The 16,488-nt window shown below is 45.0% G+C and overlaps 1 protein-coding gene across 1 annotated transcript in view; it reads right to left on the reverse strand.

Moving 5' to 3' along the window:
* The window catches only part of MYO10 (myosin X), a 173,002-nt gene that overhangs the window by 131,198 nt on the left and 25,316 nt on the right, over positions 1-16,488 (reverse strand). Inside the window, exon 2 of the mRNA XM_072853128.1 lies at positions 7,293-7,391. Coding sequence (XP_072709229.1) covers positions 7,293-7,391 — 99 coding nt within the window. The remainder of the gene's footprint in view (positions 1-7,292; positions 7,392-16,488) is intronic.

Consider the following 16,488-nt stretch of genomic DNA (forward strand, 5'->3'; position numbering starts at 1 on the left):
ACTGACTTCAATAACTTAAGCCAAGTAACTTCAGTGGTGTTATTCATGCCCTGTGAATATGAACGGAAGACTCTTGTTTAAAAGGGCTCCTCACAGTAGCGAAGGCTAGCACAAGGGAGTCCCAAGCCAGGGTGAGAAAGGACACAAGGCGAAGAAAAGAGTACTTATGAGAAGTGCTTAACCATTGCCTGCAGGTTTGGGATTTTTTTTTTTCTTTTAAACCAAAAATGAGGAAAACATGAACTCTCCTGATATAACCACATAGTCACTTCAACGTAATCCTATTGCTAACTCAAAAATCAAACAAAAAGGAACCCCCCCAAACCAAGCAAAAAAGAAAAAACAAACCCCAAACCTCAAAGCCCAGGTCTAACTTTTCTGAATGAGGTCACGATGAGAAACTCTTCCAGCATTCAAACCAGAGGGGAAAAAAAAAAGGTGAAAACCTTCATGGAAAACATACTTGAGCTGTGTTTAACAAGGAACATCTGTAGCTTTCCCATTCTTGAGATACAGAAATGCCTCAGAAGAGCCACATTAAGCTAAACACACAGGAAAAAATACTTTTGTTGCTGACCAAACCATTTACAGGTGCCTCTGATTTGAAGCTAAGGATACTGAGCAGCACTCTGTTTGCTGACATAACACCGTGCCATGAAGGACGTCTTTGTAAAGAAAGTTCACAGAAAGCTGGTTTAACTGACAAAGTCTTTACTGGTGAAATGTGACATCTGTTTTTAAAGAGCCTACATTTTTGGGATATTATTGCTCAGCTGCTTCTATTTATAACATATTTGATTTAAAAGTTCCTCTCAGTCAACTAGGCAAGTATGCAATTAAATATCCTGAAATTTCAGTATCAGATTCGGTACTATTTGAAGCAATTGATGCAACTTTTACTTCTACCTGGATGAGTTTCTTCAGAGCACATTTCCCCTACACACACACACATTATGTCTTACTTTTATAGAAATTTTCCGTTGCAAGGGAATGGGCATTATTAAAACTGTGTGCTCCTAGGTGCTGTTCTGGAAGTCCCCAGTGCTCAAAGGCTTAAACACAGTGCTACTTACACAAACCACCATGACTGCATTAAAAAAAAAAGGGGGGGGGGGGGAGAACACGCTGACTATACATTTATTGGCATTATTTTTACATATATTTGGATGTACACATGCAAGAAAAAGTAGAGTCCTAATTAGGAGACAAGAAAGATGTTATTGAAATTAATGCCACGCAACTCAAGACAGCTCTTCTGAAAGATTTCACTCCCACCCCAAGCTTTTTCTATTTGTTATCTATGCCTTCACTGGGGACAGTTTCAAGTGTGTCTGTAAAAGTCAAGAGCACAATACAGTCCTCTTTCACGCAAGGGGTAAAGTTAGTATTTTAAGTGAAATAAAGTAAAGTTCACACTCTTCAGAAAAGAAAAGGAGAGAAATTGGAAGAGGTTTCTTCTCAACAGAACCACTGATACCAAAGATACTCAAGTAAGCAATTTCAAACAAAGCATACAGTGACAGCAGGGCTTTTAGCATTTTATTTAAACATTCACTTGAGTACTTTATAAGCTCACACAACTTCATTAAAAATTTATAGAATATGACGATGAGGAAACGTCTGCTTTACTGTAAATAAAACCCTTAAGGAAGAAATAATTTTAACCCTAAAAATAGAGGTAGCAAAAATACCCTCAAACATGAAAAAGATGCAGTAACTGTAATGTCATCTTTTATATATATATATATGTCTAGACACACAAGGAAAGATTAGGACTTATTTAAGTCCAAGTATTCATAGACTGCACTGACATACTTTATATGTATATTCACAGACGTGGTGTTTCCAAAACATCAGGCAGAGTCCTTCACCAGCTCTGTGTACACTAATGGAACAAAAAACAAACCAACCAACCCACCCACCCACCAACCAGCAAACGAGTACAGCATCTTCTCTCCTGGAAAGCATCTGGGAGGTGCTTATAAAGAGAAAAACATTTACAATATGAATTGTCTGCTCATCACAGCTTCTCGAGTCATTGCAGACTCTTCATTTTGAAGGCCAGCCTGCAGAAGGCTTTTGAGAGGCACTCCAGAGCCAGCTGCAGCCCAACGCCATGAACATGTGCCGAGAGCGATGTTAACACCTTTCATCTCCCACTCCTTTATCGTGGGCCAGGGTGGTGAAACACAGCCCTGATGTATTCTTCCCCTCCCTGTATTTAATGAGGCTTTCATCTACCCCGTACAGTGCCATGCTTTTCGTCTTTTCATAAAGAGTTTTAAGACTGTTTAATAGCTATTAGTTCAGGGAAACCCAAACCTACAACCTGAAATTCTCTTTTTTAGTATACCATATGTATCAGATATTCCACACAGCCTACCAAATCAGCTAGTTTTACAACCGTCTCACACAGAGGGTGACAACAGCAGAAGGCAGTACCACTATCTTCTTTAATGATAATTAACTAATGGACTGCTTAACTGAAACATTCAGGCAACATGAGAATACTCAAGGAGCAATTATATCACCATGTGATTATCAAGAAGAGATTCAATACCTGATAGGCAACTTGTTAAAATATTGAAAGGTTATGGAGTATTCTTGCAAGAGTATTGGCATTGGGTAGGATTCCCTACAACCAACGCCCCTTCAGCATACAACCATATGCTGCCGCCGTTTTTTGTGGCAAATTTATTTCCACCACTCAGAACAGAAGAGAAAGAAGAAATTAAGAAGTAATGGAATGTGCTATGATATTTCCATTATTCTGCAAACTGACGTTGGCAAAGACTTGAAGTCCAAACTCATAAAAGTAGCACCTGAGCACAACTCCAGCAAACATACCTTCCTAGTCCCACTGCCCTCTCAATTACGTCTTGAGAAGCCATGCCAAATGCTCAGTGGAAAGGCAAGAAATGCTAAGTCTAGTAGAAGCTACTGAATCAGAGAAGATGGATAACAATGCTGTGCTTTGATAAGGTCCTAACACTTTCTTCAGTTTGTCATTAGACTTGAACATGAGCTGCAGCTGTCAAAGGGGTCTGGGAATCAATACGCCAGCCACGCTTCAAAAATCATCATCACCCCCTATTTCTGCAACCTCACCCCTTGCTTCCCCTGCCTCATTCTTCAAAGTGATATACAGCATTGCAGGGATCACCAAGCTGTCAGAAGTAATCGTCGGGCATTAACGCAGTTCCATTTCACTCACTTGCAACCTTCTGCAGCCCGTAGGTAACCAAAGAACAAGGGCAGGATGGTCTAAAAGCACCTCAGGAAAAGCAACAGGAGGAAAAATATTAATTGGCCAATGTCAGATAGCACAGTCCCTTTCCAAGCGAAGTGCACTCCTGAACACATAAGCCTTGAAAAGGATTAGTTATCAGATGCAGTGAATCGCTACTACACCTTTGGCTGGGCAGCAGCCAGCCCAGACCTGCCAAGGAGACGAATGCCACGTCAAGGGTCTGAAGGCTGCTCCCTACGTCCTTCCTGTTTCGCACCACCTGCTTTTAACACAAGCAGGCCAAACCAAAGAAGGTTTGTTTTTTTTTTTTCTCCAAGTGATGTTTATAGCACCAAGGTTTTCTAAGGAAATGTAATCAGTCAGATGATATCATGGTAATGACTTGAGGCTTTTTCCATACTACCTGAAGTTTCAGCTTGCATTATGCACACCACGGAAAGGCAGCAACACCACACATAACACATGCACACAAGACCATTAGCAAGCAGCTTTTCCACTTGCAGATGCCAACATTAGCTCTGCCATCCTTTCTAAGGGCACCAAAGCAAGCTGTCCATTTTACAACAGCATCTGTGGTTCCCTTAAGTATACGGGTTTTGCAGTTCAAAACACTTCTAAAAGTCACGTTCTTCACAGCTACGTGTCCAATTACAAAATCCTGTGAAAATTACAGGTAGGCCCTCCTATGAGCATGTGGGTCACAGCTACTAGGAGCTGGAGAGGGCTTATGCTTAAATGAAAGGCTCAATGCTGGACATTGCTGGAGCACATCTTAGTGTAACAACACACACGGCAGCCTTTCCTACTCTGCAACCCAAATGTAATGGTGATGCTTTAATGTGATGGATCCTTCTTTTTTCAGCTTCAAAGAGCCAACAGGGGAGACAGTCTCAGCCTCTCCACTTCACTGGACCTCAAATTTCAGTAGGACAGGTCAAAATATGCAACCTCCCAAATCTGAGCAACACTAAATGCACAATGTAACATGCAACCCACAGAAAACACACCAGCACATAGACGGCCACCTTGTTTCTCTGTGAAGAGGTGGCCTTCTTGTTTCTCTTGCTCTCAGTCTAGTTTTGTGGATGTCTTTCCCCCATACCACGTGTGTCTGGGTTGCCAACCTAATATAACTGGTAACAGTGCAGGTGCAAAGGATCATAGAATGGGTTGGAAGGGACCTTTAAAGGTCGTCTCCTCCAAACCCCCTGCAATGACCAGGGACATCTTCAACTACATCAGGTTGCTCAGAGCCCCGTCCAGCCTGACCTTGAATGTTTCCAGGATGGGGCACCTACCACCTCTCTGGGCAACCTGTTCCAGTGCCTCACCACCCTCACTGTAAAAAATTCATTCCTTATATCTAGTCCGAATCTACCCTCTTTCAGTTTAAAACCATTACCTCTTGTCCTGTCACCTACTAAACAGGCCCTACTAAAAAGTCTTTCCCCATCTTTCTTGTAAGCCCTCTTTAAGCACTGAAAGGTTCCTATAAGGTCTCCCTGGAGCCTTCTCTTCTCCAGCCTGAACAACCCCAACTCTCTCAGCCTGTCCTCATAGGAGAGGTGTTCCACTTCTCTGATCATTTTTGTGGCTCTGCTCTGGACCCGCTCCAATAGCTCCATGTCTTTCCTGTGCTGAGGGCTCCAGAGCTGGACGCAGTACTCCAGGTGGGGTCTCACCAGAGCAGAGCAAAGGGGCAGAATCACCTCCCTTGACCTGCTGGCCACGCTTCTTTTGATGCAGCCCACAATACGGTTGGCTTTCTGGGCTGCGAGCGCACATTGCTGGGTCATGTCCTGCTTTTCATCCACTGGTACCCACAAGTCCTTCTCCACAGGGATGCTCTCAATCCCTTCATCCCCCAGCCTGTATTGATACTGGCGGCTGCCCTCACCCAGGTGCAGGACCTTGCACTTGGCCTTGTTGAACATCATGAGGTTCACATGGGCCCACTTCTCCAGCTTGTCCAGGTCCCTCTGGATGGCATCCCATCCCTCAGGTGTGTCAACCGCACCACTCAGCTTGGTGTCATCTGCAAACTTGCTGAGGGTGCACTCGATCCCACTGTCTATGTCATCGATTAAGATATTAAACAGTACTGGTCCCAATACGGACCCCTGAGGGACACTACTCATCACTGACCTCCATCTGGACACTGAGCCGTTGACCACTACCCTCTGGATGCGACCATCCAACCAATTCCTCATCCACCAAACAGTCCACCCATCAAATCCATATCTCTCCAATTCAGAGAGAAGGATGTTGTGGGGGACCGTGTCAAAGACCTTACAGAAGTCCAGACAGACGACATCCGTAGCTCTTCCCTTGTCCACTGATGTAGTCACTGCATCATATAAGGCCACTAGGTTGGTCAGGCAGGACTTGCCCTTGGTGAAGCCATGCTGACTGTCTCGAATCACTTCCCTGTCCTCCACGTGCCTTAGCATAGCTTCTAGGAGGATGCAGGCATTGGCCCGAGAACCAACCGTTGACATTAGGAGGGCAGTGGATGGGCGTGGGAACACATCAGCTATTCAGGGAGTTTTGCTCCCTGACTACCCCATCAGATGCTGAGGACACAAGTGACATTCACCCACCTCTCTGTCTCTCCAGGGATGTAGAGTACATCTCTGCCACCAGAGATGACCAGACACAGGTGCCTGGACATCACCTCCTCTCTGTCACCCACGTTTCCTTTGCCACACGCCCAAGGGCTCTGAAGAGGAGGAAGACACCGTTTTCTCTACCTCAGACCCCGGTTGTTTCACCCCCATTTTCATCCCTCACTGTCAGGACAGCAGCAATTTAACCTCGAGTACGTTATATCTTGCCCATCAAAAAACACTCTGCAACTCTGTCTGGTTCCTTTCCTGCCTGGAGAAAGGCACGCAAGGAAAGTAAGTGTTCCCAGGCTCTGAAAGACATGCCTTTCCACCAGGCTTACCCAGAAAGGCATGAAGTGAAGGCAGCAAGAACAGGAAGCCTGTTTTCCAGTCTACCATGCTTTTCTCAGCCTCATTCACTGTCCGAAGCTACCTTCATCTGGTGCAAATAACTAAGAAAAGGAAGCAAAACTGAGGGAACAAACATCCTCCAAAAGTCAAAGGGAGTGTCCTCTGGAGGTTGATGACTGTCTCAGTGTAACTGTTTATATCCGACTCAACCTAAAACTGAAGTTTCTTCAGGGAAGCTGCAGGAAGCTAGGTCTGGATAAACCATGGCCTAATGGAGAGCAGAATAAATAGACAGATAAAATGTAAGTGCGTGAGAAAGCACAGCACTTCCAAGCTGTCAGCAACTGGCAGGGCTAGTTCTGCCTTCTTCTGGGGATAAAAAGGAAAATTATTAAAAAAGAGGGGGGAACAAGCTCCACACCAGCTTCCTTCACCAGCTGGCAGCCAGACATGCAGGCATGCGCTGCCTGAGACGGCCACGGTAACCCGAGGAGATGCTGCGACCCATCTCCATCCCTGCAGGCAGGCAGGAGCCAGGAGCATTTGACAGCCAGGAAGCAGTTAAAATTCTAAAATAATCCCAAAAACCAAAACCAAACAAACAAAAAGGCAACGAGAGGGGAGTAACAGTCCGCTTCCTTCACAATCCTCTTGCGACGGGAGCTGGTGGAGCTGCCCCGGTTCTGCTCTGGGAGGCATGCCTTGCTGCCTGCCACTGAATCAGTGACACTCCACCGCCGCGGTGCCGTGGTGCCACGTGCCAGCCCCACTGTCTGTTACTGTAAGGGAATACAGCCACGGAGAGGCCACCTACCTCCAGTAAACTATATAACCACTGACCTCTATGGAACAAGGCTCTCACACCTGAAGCATTGCTTCAGCTTTGTCAGGCACGATCATAGCAACTGACCAGACAGGCAATGGAAAGAGCTATTAAAACCAAAGTTGTGCATTCAGGTCATACAAAATGAATATTTTATTCATAAACCTTAGGCTTTTAGTTTCCCCTATGCCCTTCCCCCGAGAACAGCTTCTTTTCCACAGAGTGACAAAAAGGAGAAAACACAGAGGAGCGATGCCCATACCTGACCATAGTCTGTCCTGAATACGACGACTCCTTCCGCACAGGAATGAACAGTACTGGGATAATGCTGATTATTTTCTCGCAGCCAGACCCGAGACCCCTACAATAAACAAAACAGAGTTATAGATGGCATAACTGAAAACTGAAAAAAGAAATTCACTCAATGTTTTTCTCTGGAAATTCTTATCAAGTAAAAGGAGAGAAAGCAAAAAAAGGAGAGAGCAAAATCCAAATAAGCAAGTGAAAGAAATAAAATAAACTCTCAGCAAGGATTTGTTGGTTTGTCGGAACAGTAAATACAGAACTACACCAAAGTGCCTTTTTTTTTTTTTTTTTTTTTTTTTTGAAGTTCCTAAACACCGGCAAGAGCAGCTGGAGCCAATTCTCTGAGTCATGTGCCTCATGTTAGCACACGCAAAATTACAAAGCAGTGTTTGAATTTACACACAGTTTAAAAGATCCTCCTCAAAGCCGGCTGGCTCCCTACCTGTTTATTTTCAACCTCTGTTAGGCACTCACAGCACTTCCCGCCTATCATCTTTCACCTTTTTTCTAAACCACTTTGCCCTTTATACGGTCCTCCTCTTTCGGCTGCACAACAATGCAGATGATTTAAAAAAAAAAAAAAAACAACCACAAACCTTCTAGCAAGCAAGGTTAGAAAGAAATGACATTTGCAAGGCAACAGAGACACTACCAGTGAGACATCTAAGTCAGTCTAGTAAGACAGTAAGACAGGGTAGGCGCAGACTATTTTAATTTTCACCTGGCTGGTAGATCCAGCATCAAGAAAACAGAAATATCCAGCACTGAGAACACGGGAGGAGGATGTAGGAGGAGGAAGCACAGCTGATGCTGCAGCTGCAGCAAACGCCATCCCAGTAACGATACCCACTCCAGTTGCTCCAGCGTAGGAGGCGGCTGCAGCTGGCATGAAAACATTGAGCAGCAGCACCCCATGGTCTGACCTCCAACCCAAATTATACTCCTGTTCTCTACCAACAGACAGCAGGCTCCATATCAGAAAGACAATATTTTAGTGGTATTTAGAGAATAGACATTTTTTTCAGCAGAAGAGTCAAATTCTCTCCTAAAGAAAAAGTAAAGGGATGGTAGAAAAGGGCTGGGATATACCCTGATAATCATAAGGTTGTGACTTCGGGTGTATGACCACTGAAAAAAAACAATTCAGAGAATTAATTTTGCGTGCTAGCATCCAAAGATTGTCCTTGCCTGAATTTCTACACACAGAAACTAGACTTATGGCCTTGCTAAAGGTGGCAGGGTGCAGGGTCCTGATTAGCAATCGCAACAAATACAGATTTTTATTTCTGTTATGTATTTAAGGTGAGTGGTCCGTGAATCTACCACGGACTTCAGCCACGTTACGAGTTGCATACACTTTAGATAACGTTGAATAAACATTATTCTTGTTTCTATGATGGGAGAACAGCAGCACTGAGACACAAAATAGTGCTCACAGAGAATGTAAAAACTCTTGCTGCTTGGTTTCTCTGAATGGTAAGAGGTCAGCTGCACACAGAGGACCACGTAAGAGCATCCCTTATTTTTTTCCCCTCCATCTTTTGACAAACTGCTTTCCATTTTAAATGCTGCAAATGCCTGCAGAGCTCTTTGCCCTTTTACCTCCGAAACCTCGAGCCAGATGGTTTCCAGGTTCACAGCAAGTCCGAGGCAGTTCAAACACAGGGTATGCCGACTCAAACGCGCAGGGTGAGGGCAGAGGGGAGCGGGAAGGAGGGCACCAGCACCCACGGTGGGTAGGGGGAAGCAGGGGCCTGGGAAACAGCGGGGAGAGGACTCCCCAGAAGTGGTAAAAGCAATAGAGAGGACTTGAACATTTACTTCAAAATCCAGTGATAGCAGTGGGAAGACTTCCACCTGTTCCCTTGGGTCTGCATCGGATTTTGGCCATCAGAAAACCCAGGGCACCACTCTGTTTTTCATCTTCTCGAGCAGCACGAACACCCTCACGCTGACAGGTCCGAGGGCATGAACACCCTGTGCTTTCCAGAGGGAGGAAGGCTGACGTGAGGGCATTGCTCTTGGACTTCCTCTGGTACCTCCCCACCAGAGCCAGCAAACAGAAATACCCCGTGTCCCTTAAGTACAGGCACAGGAGCGATGACAACTTTGCAGGCGACATCCTTGGTATTAAGGAGTATCTACCACAACCGCCGGGGTGGGAGACAAAGGGCTCTTTCACGTTAACGCAGTTGCTACCACCAGGCCACTGTCCCGAAGAGCTCTGAGAGTGAAAACTTGAGGCTTGCAGCTGCCCGTCGGCCCCAGCGGTGCAGTGCAATGCAGGGCTCAGCTGCAGCTGCCGCCACCCCACTTAGTCCACCATGGTGTGGGTCTAAAGCCCATAAGGCACAAGTGCATGGCACTACATAAGAGAGCTCACGTACCCATGCTGTATCATGAAATGCACTCAGAGCAAGGTGAGCTGAGTCTTTTGCCTCAGATTCCTCTATGTCCTCAGCCACCTCACTTGACCTGTGCATCACAGAAGGCTGAGGTTGGAAGGGACCTCTGGAGGGCATCTAGTCCAACCCTCCTGCTCAAGCAGGGTCACCTAGAGCTGGCTGCCCAGGATCATGTCCATATGGCTGTTGAGTATCCCCAAGGATGAGCAACTCCACAACCTCTCTGGGCAACCTGGCCCAGTACTCAGTCACCCTCGCAGTAAAAACGTGTTTCCTGATGTTCAGGGGGAACCTCCTGTGTTTCAGTTTGTGCCCATTGCCTCTTGTCCTTTCACTGGGCACCACTGAGAAGAGCCTGGCTCCCTCCTCTTTGCACTTTCCCTCCAAGTATTTATATACATTGATGGGATCCACCCTGAGCCTTCTCCAGGCTGAACAGTCCCAGCTCTCTCAGCCTTTCCTCATAGGAGAGATGCTCCAGTCCCTTCATCATCTTCATGGTCCTTGTTGGACCCTATCAAGTATGTCTATGTCCCTCCTGTACTGGGGAGCCCACAACTGGACACAGGACTCCAGGTGTGCCCTCGCCAGTGCTGAGAAGAGAAGGATCACCTCCCTCGACCTGCTGGCAACACTCCTAATGCATCCAACAGAAATACCAACAGAAACCTCATGAGATGCAATACTCTTGAGCTAAGGTAGGACACTAGAAGAATCGTCAGCCCACGGAACAACCTCATTCAGTCTGACAACTGCTGCTTCATGTTTGATTTTTTTTTTTAATTAGTGGAATCATTCTGGCATAAAACAGAATAACTACAAGGTTGTCCAGCTTGTAGCAAATTTTTACTTCACTGGGCTTTTCTGCCTCGACCTAATAACACCACAGGAGCAAGGCATAGCAAAGCTTCCCCCCACCCACTAAACAGCCACAGTTTTGTTCACAAATTGTAACTGGTTTAATGAAGGTGGCTACTGACACCACCAAGAGCTGGAGACGTGATGGCTCGAGAGGTGAAGGTATGCACTACAGTGACCAAGCAGCAAAGGGAATTTGGCCCCAGACTTCCCACCACCCAGAGAAATGCTTTCGCCAGCCTGCTGCTGGGCATTAAGTGTCTGTACCGGTCAGTCTCCACCTCCTCCTCCTCCTAGACGAATTCGATCCATCTAAATGCACACATAAACAGCAAAAAAACCTATTTGTCAAAATGCAGTCAAGTTCTTCAAGCGCTTCAGGACAACCAAACCCCTGTTGTTCTGCTGGTTTATTATTTGCCAAAATCTCCGAGCTCGACTAACATGAAGTTTATGCTTTCAAGGGCAATGAAAAGCTTATAAACATTAAGCCGCAACAAAATTTGCCAAAACCTCAGCATTCAAAATAGCCTCTCACAAGGAGGAGAATGTTTTCCATCTTGAAATTAAATAATTAATCCTGATTTTTTTTTTCTCTGGCTATGAAGGGGAAAAAAGGGGCCTGCACAGAAGTGTTCACTCGGTTGGACTAGTCCTAAAATAAGCTTTTTAAAGCTAGTAGGAAAGGGTTTGATTTAAACAAATGTACATTGTTAGGGGTCAATAGCTGCTATTCAGGGGAGGCTGGAACAATGCAGTCCACAAAGCCCGAGGCATCTGAAATGCAAATACAACATGTTCCCTGGCAAGGTAGCTCAACAATACAGTATCTGTCCATGGGCTGGGTGCGCTGCAAGGCCTTCCCGTCTGGGGGAGGGAAAAAACAAAACAGTCTTGGCAAAAGATACCTCACAAGCTATGCAAGTTACAGCCACCTCCTGTGCCCAGCTAGCTCTGCAGCTGGGCTGCAGTCCCTCTGCGATGCGTTAGCTGTGCGCAAGTGACGGTTTCGAGAACAAAATCTTCACTAGCGGTTAATGCACGGGCAAGACTTGTCATAGAGGACCTGCCTGAGAAGGACTCCACTCAACGCACGTTATATTGATCTGAACCTGTTTTGGGGGGAGAAGCCTGGTAACTTGGGTTACTCCAGAGCTCCCTGACACGCTGCCCTTCTGCGGTAAGGGGGCAAACAAAGCCACGGAGCTCTTACTAAAACCCAGTGGTTTTTATTTCCGTGAAGCGAGGTTGTAAAAATACTTGGAATAGCATTTGCAGAAGAAGGGTCATATGCCATCATTTCCACAGCAAATAAATTTCACCCGACTGCAAAAGGGAAAAGAAATAGGTTTGCAAATCTCACAGCTGTAAGACCACCGGGAGAAGTCCCTAGTCCTTCTACCTCACAGATTTTGCTGCTGAAAATGCAAACCCTACCTCTTACCTTCCTCTGTATTCTGTTCTTGGACGTGATAAAAATCCATTCTTTTTTATTTTCCATTGGACATATGCCCTGGAAATCACAAAATTAGCTAAGAACTTTATCTCAACTAAGCAAAATGGTGGAGCATTTGTTGCAAAACTGTACCTAACAAGCTAGATTTTGTATGCATCCCGGTTGTATGCTGAATAAAATAACTGTCTGCACATTGATTACATTTTTATATATATAGTATATATCTCTATATATGAAAAAGCAGACATTGTATAATAACTGTGTTCTCACCCAAGTGAAAATGCTACTTATTCACGTTACAATGTAAAATCCAGCCGACTCCTCAATGCAGTTGATTCAAAGCAGTTAAAACTGCTTTAAATTAAGGGCAATGAACGTAGGTTATGCTGCATCTGCATTCAAAAAGCATTTTGCTATTAGGGCTTGGCAAAACAAATGGAACAACAGTCAATATGTATTTAGAGAACCTTCTGTTCGTGCACCTGAGTAGCTTGGCTCCAAATACAAAGTTTGAGAGACAGGAAGAGATGTTATTAACTAGGTCAAGCGGGACATAGCTTTTCAATGCAAAAGATAACCAAAACCACATTTCTCTTCATTCCTCCTCTTTACTAATTCACACACGGATGACAAACAAGGAGGGCCACAGCAAGAAAGAAGCTATCCAGAAAAAATACAACTTTGCTAATTCCATACTAATGAACAGTTTTGCTTCTGAAAACTTACCCTTCATTGTTAGCTTAGGACTACCCAAAACACTTCAGTTTAGGTACCCAAAAACCTTAACATGCCAAGTGCATGCCTGGCCAGGCTACTCAGTGGCAAACTCATGAAGTTCACTGGAAGCCATATATCCCTCACCGACTTCAACCCAAAAATGAAGTGTTCAGCCGCTTAAGCAGAAGACCAGACCTGTTCTTCCATACCTAAGTCCAGAGAAACAAACAAGTGGCAATGGCCATTTGTCTGACGTGTTACTCTGTAATTCAGAGTACTGATCTAGATCCCCTCCTTTGCAGTGCCCGGCTTCGCCGGTGCAGCTTCCCTGCGCTCCATGACAAAAGGCTTCCACAACAGCCGGACCTCAGCGGTGGCTGAATCCGAAAACTACTACAAAAGTCTGTGTGCACTACCGCCATACAACATACAAAAGGGAAATAAACTAATACTCCAGAAATCACTCCAAGATGGGCTAAAAATCACTCCAGTCATGGGCTGTGTTTCTCTCCAGCCAGCCTGCCTCCCCTCTGCCAATAGCTGGGATCCGGCAGTTTTCATCCGGGGATGGTGGGGTGGGAAGGGATGGACAAAGTTATGGAGAAGGACTAATTGAACCCTCAGCCTCTGTAGATAGTGACAGAAAGTACAGCTTTGAAAGGTATTTGAGCATGTAATCTACATTTCAGTACCTTAAACTCAACTTCATGAACTGACTACGCACTTAAATCTAGGCACACACTTAATCCAGCTGAATGGGGTAAAATTCGTTTTCAAAACACTTACAGCGCTAATCACAATTTCCTCCGAGAGCACAGGAGTCAACTACTAACACCTTTCTCTCAGCAAATTTAGTTCTGCCTCCTGAACAATACTGCTTTGCTTTACTGTTTTAATGCAGAACAAAGCCGTGAAGATGTTTCCATGGGATATAAGGTCAGTTTAGGGGGGTTAGTTTCCTGCAGAACAAAATCTCCTTGAAAATGAGATGTTTCTGTTGCCTGTCCATCCCCCACACCAGATCAAAGCACCACCTCTCCTGCTCCTGAGGTCTGCGCAACAGCTGCCGATTAACCTTGAACAGGCTCCATCTCCTCCTGTTTCAGTAACTGGAGATAGCGCAGCGCCGACAATGCCAATACCACTTTAAAAAACAAGAAACTGGATTAAAACAGATATTATTACTATTATTGACTTGAGAGGGAACCGGAATAAATTTGTACTTTCCCCAGCCCTTTGAAAGCACCAGTACTTCCTACAAGACCATCACTTCATATAATACGGCCTTTTTATTTTTTTTAATTAAAAAAACCAAACAAACCCAAAACATTTTGTCTTCCAGTTATTCCCAACACAAACCGCACACAGAGATTACCCTCTATATATGCAGGTGGATGAGCACGCTCCTCCCCACCTTCTGTTGCTGAGTGTGAAGACACAAATTGCTAACAGACCTCGCTCAAAAGCCAAAAAGTAATTGCACTTCTCTGCTAGAGCTCTGAAGACGTGGTTGCCGGCTCCTGTGGACGATGAGGTTTCCACACCGCTCAGAATATCCACACTGCTTATCACACCCTCAAAAGCAGATCTAGCAACGAGATGCCATCAAGTCTTTTCGGGAGAGTTACCAGTATTGCTACAGTCTGAATTACGACTTTCATGAGAAAGATTCAAGCGTTACCTTTACGTTTTGACAAGTTTTGTCAAATAGCTTTTTCGCTTTCGAGACTGCCCAACCTACATGATGGCATCATGGCTGGAAACATACGACAACACGGGAATTTGGAAAGCCTGCTGCAGTCAAGTTGCAGTCAAATCAGTTGCAGTCAAGTTCGACAGGCTGTTACGGGACAGCAGCTCTTTCTCGTGCCTGCAAGTTTAGGTAAAGAAATAACAGTTTCTGGGCAGTCAAGCCAATGGCATCTCTTATTTATTCCAAAATTAAAAATCAGTGCTCAAAAGTACTACTTGGCAATTGACCGTGATTAAAACTGCAAAAATTAGAAAATCAGGGAAGCAGGGAAAGTGTACAGCAACTTTCCTCTATTTACTGGATCTGCAGTCTCAGGTCCCGCTGTTCATCGCCATCAGCGGGTATCACAGGCTCGCCGCCACCACTCTCCCCCCCACACCTCAGCTTTGGGCAGGGGGGAATTGTAATCTGTTAAAACTCAGTAAGGAAGATCAGTAATTCAAAAAGACAACACGTGGGTGAGGAGAAGGGAGAGAGGGCAGTTACTGATGACAGCAGGGAGATGTAAGGAACACAGGGGAAAAGACCTTGGGGCCCACTGTACACCTTTCCATCACCATCTGTGTTGGGGCGGGGGGTAGCAGCGGCCAGGCAAATGACAGACCTCCTGGTACATTCATGGTCATCTTGAAAGTACCATGTAATTCTTTCCCTTTATTTGAATTTCTAAAGAGGAATAGACAATATCCTTACAAAAGCCTTAAAACTTACCCTAAGAACCAAACAAGCCCTAACCCTGCCTTCATAGATTTCAATAGGAGTTGCAGTTCTATCTTTGATGACAGCACAGTTTTGCCAAGCACTCATATTTTTCCAAAAACACATTTTTTTACTAATTAGTCATGACTACAAATGTAAAAAAACCCCAACAAACAAAAATACCCACATAAACCCACAAAAACCCCAAAACTTCGTCTCCTTAAAACCAACTGAATTGAACCAATCTGTACACATGCACACACCCCAATTCTTCATCCATGGGAACTGAGATGTTTTAACCTCAACAGGTATTTTAAGAAAGACAGAACCAAGAAGTTATGTGCACTTTCATAACTGAAAGAAGGACAGTGCACATAAAAGCAGCAGGGGAAGAGAGACTCTCCTCTAAAAACCGTTCACCAAAGCCTACAGCAATATAGCAAGAGTAGTTACCCCAGTACGACTGCCCAAACAAGCCAATTTAAATCACCACTAGCTTCTGCTAACGTAAACTTTTCCATATTGTCTAGTAAGTTGTTACACTGCTGTGCAGCTTTATCACTGACTCAGGGACAAGAGGACAGCCTGCCAAAATGCCTGTAGCTCATCCACCATGCTCAGTTCTACTTGGCAGTCCCCAACCCAAAAGCTACCAGCTTGGCAACTTTTTGCTTATGCTACATGACAAGCTTATAAACTCACATCAAGGTGGAGAAGGATTTCTAAATCCACATGTGTGAAGCCATGCTGGCACCCTCTTCTCACTCCCTCCTTCAGCTACCCTCTTGGGACTGGTTTCTCAAAGACTAATGAGGCAAAGTGATGGTAGAAACATCTTCTTCTTCTTCACTGGGGCTCAGCCACATGACATTGCTCATCTTAAGAAACTTTGCCCTTAAAACCTCCCAGGTATCAAATGAATCATCTGCCACAGGTTGCTAAGCGTCTCAAAACCATTCTTCACAAGTGTTGTAAAACACCCTAGCATTTTATTCCACCTTCCTCTTGCCTCTCCTGCCTGAGCAGGATGCAAAGCAAAGGCCGTGGGAGCTGACTCATGAGCACCAGCCACGTGGTACGGGAGACCAACCTCTCTGAAACAAGGTTTAGTTTGAGACTGAACTTGAAAGATGTTTCTCATTCACCGCCTGCAAAGCCCACGGAGTCTTGTTTGCAAAATGGGAACTCCTGCTTGCAAAGACATATGTTCAGTCTCATTCCAAATCATTTTGTTTAGTAGGAACATCTTTAATTTCAAAACTTC

This window comes from Ciconia boyciana, chromosome 2 (genome assembly GCF_034638445.1).
Source record: "Ciconia boyciana chromosome 2, ASM3463844v1, whole genome shotgun sequence".
Classification (NCBI taxonomy): Eukaryota; Metazoa; Chordata; class Aves; order Ciconiiformes; family Ciconiidae; genus Ciconia; species Ciconia boyciana.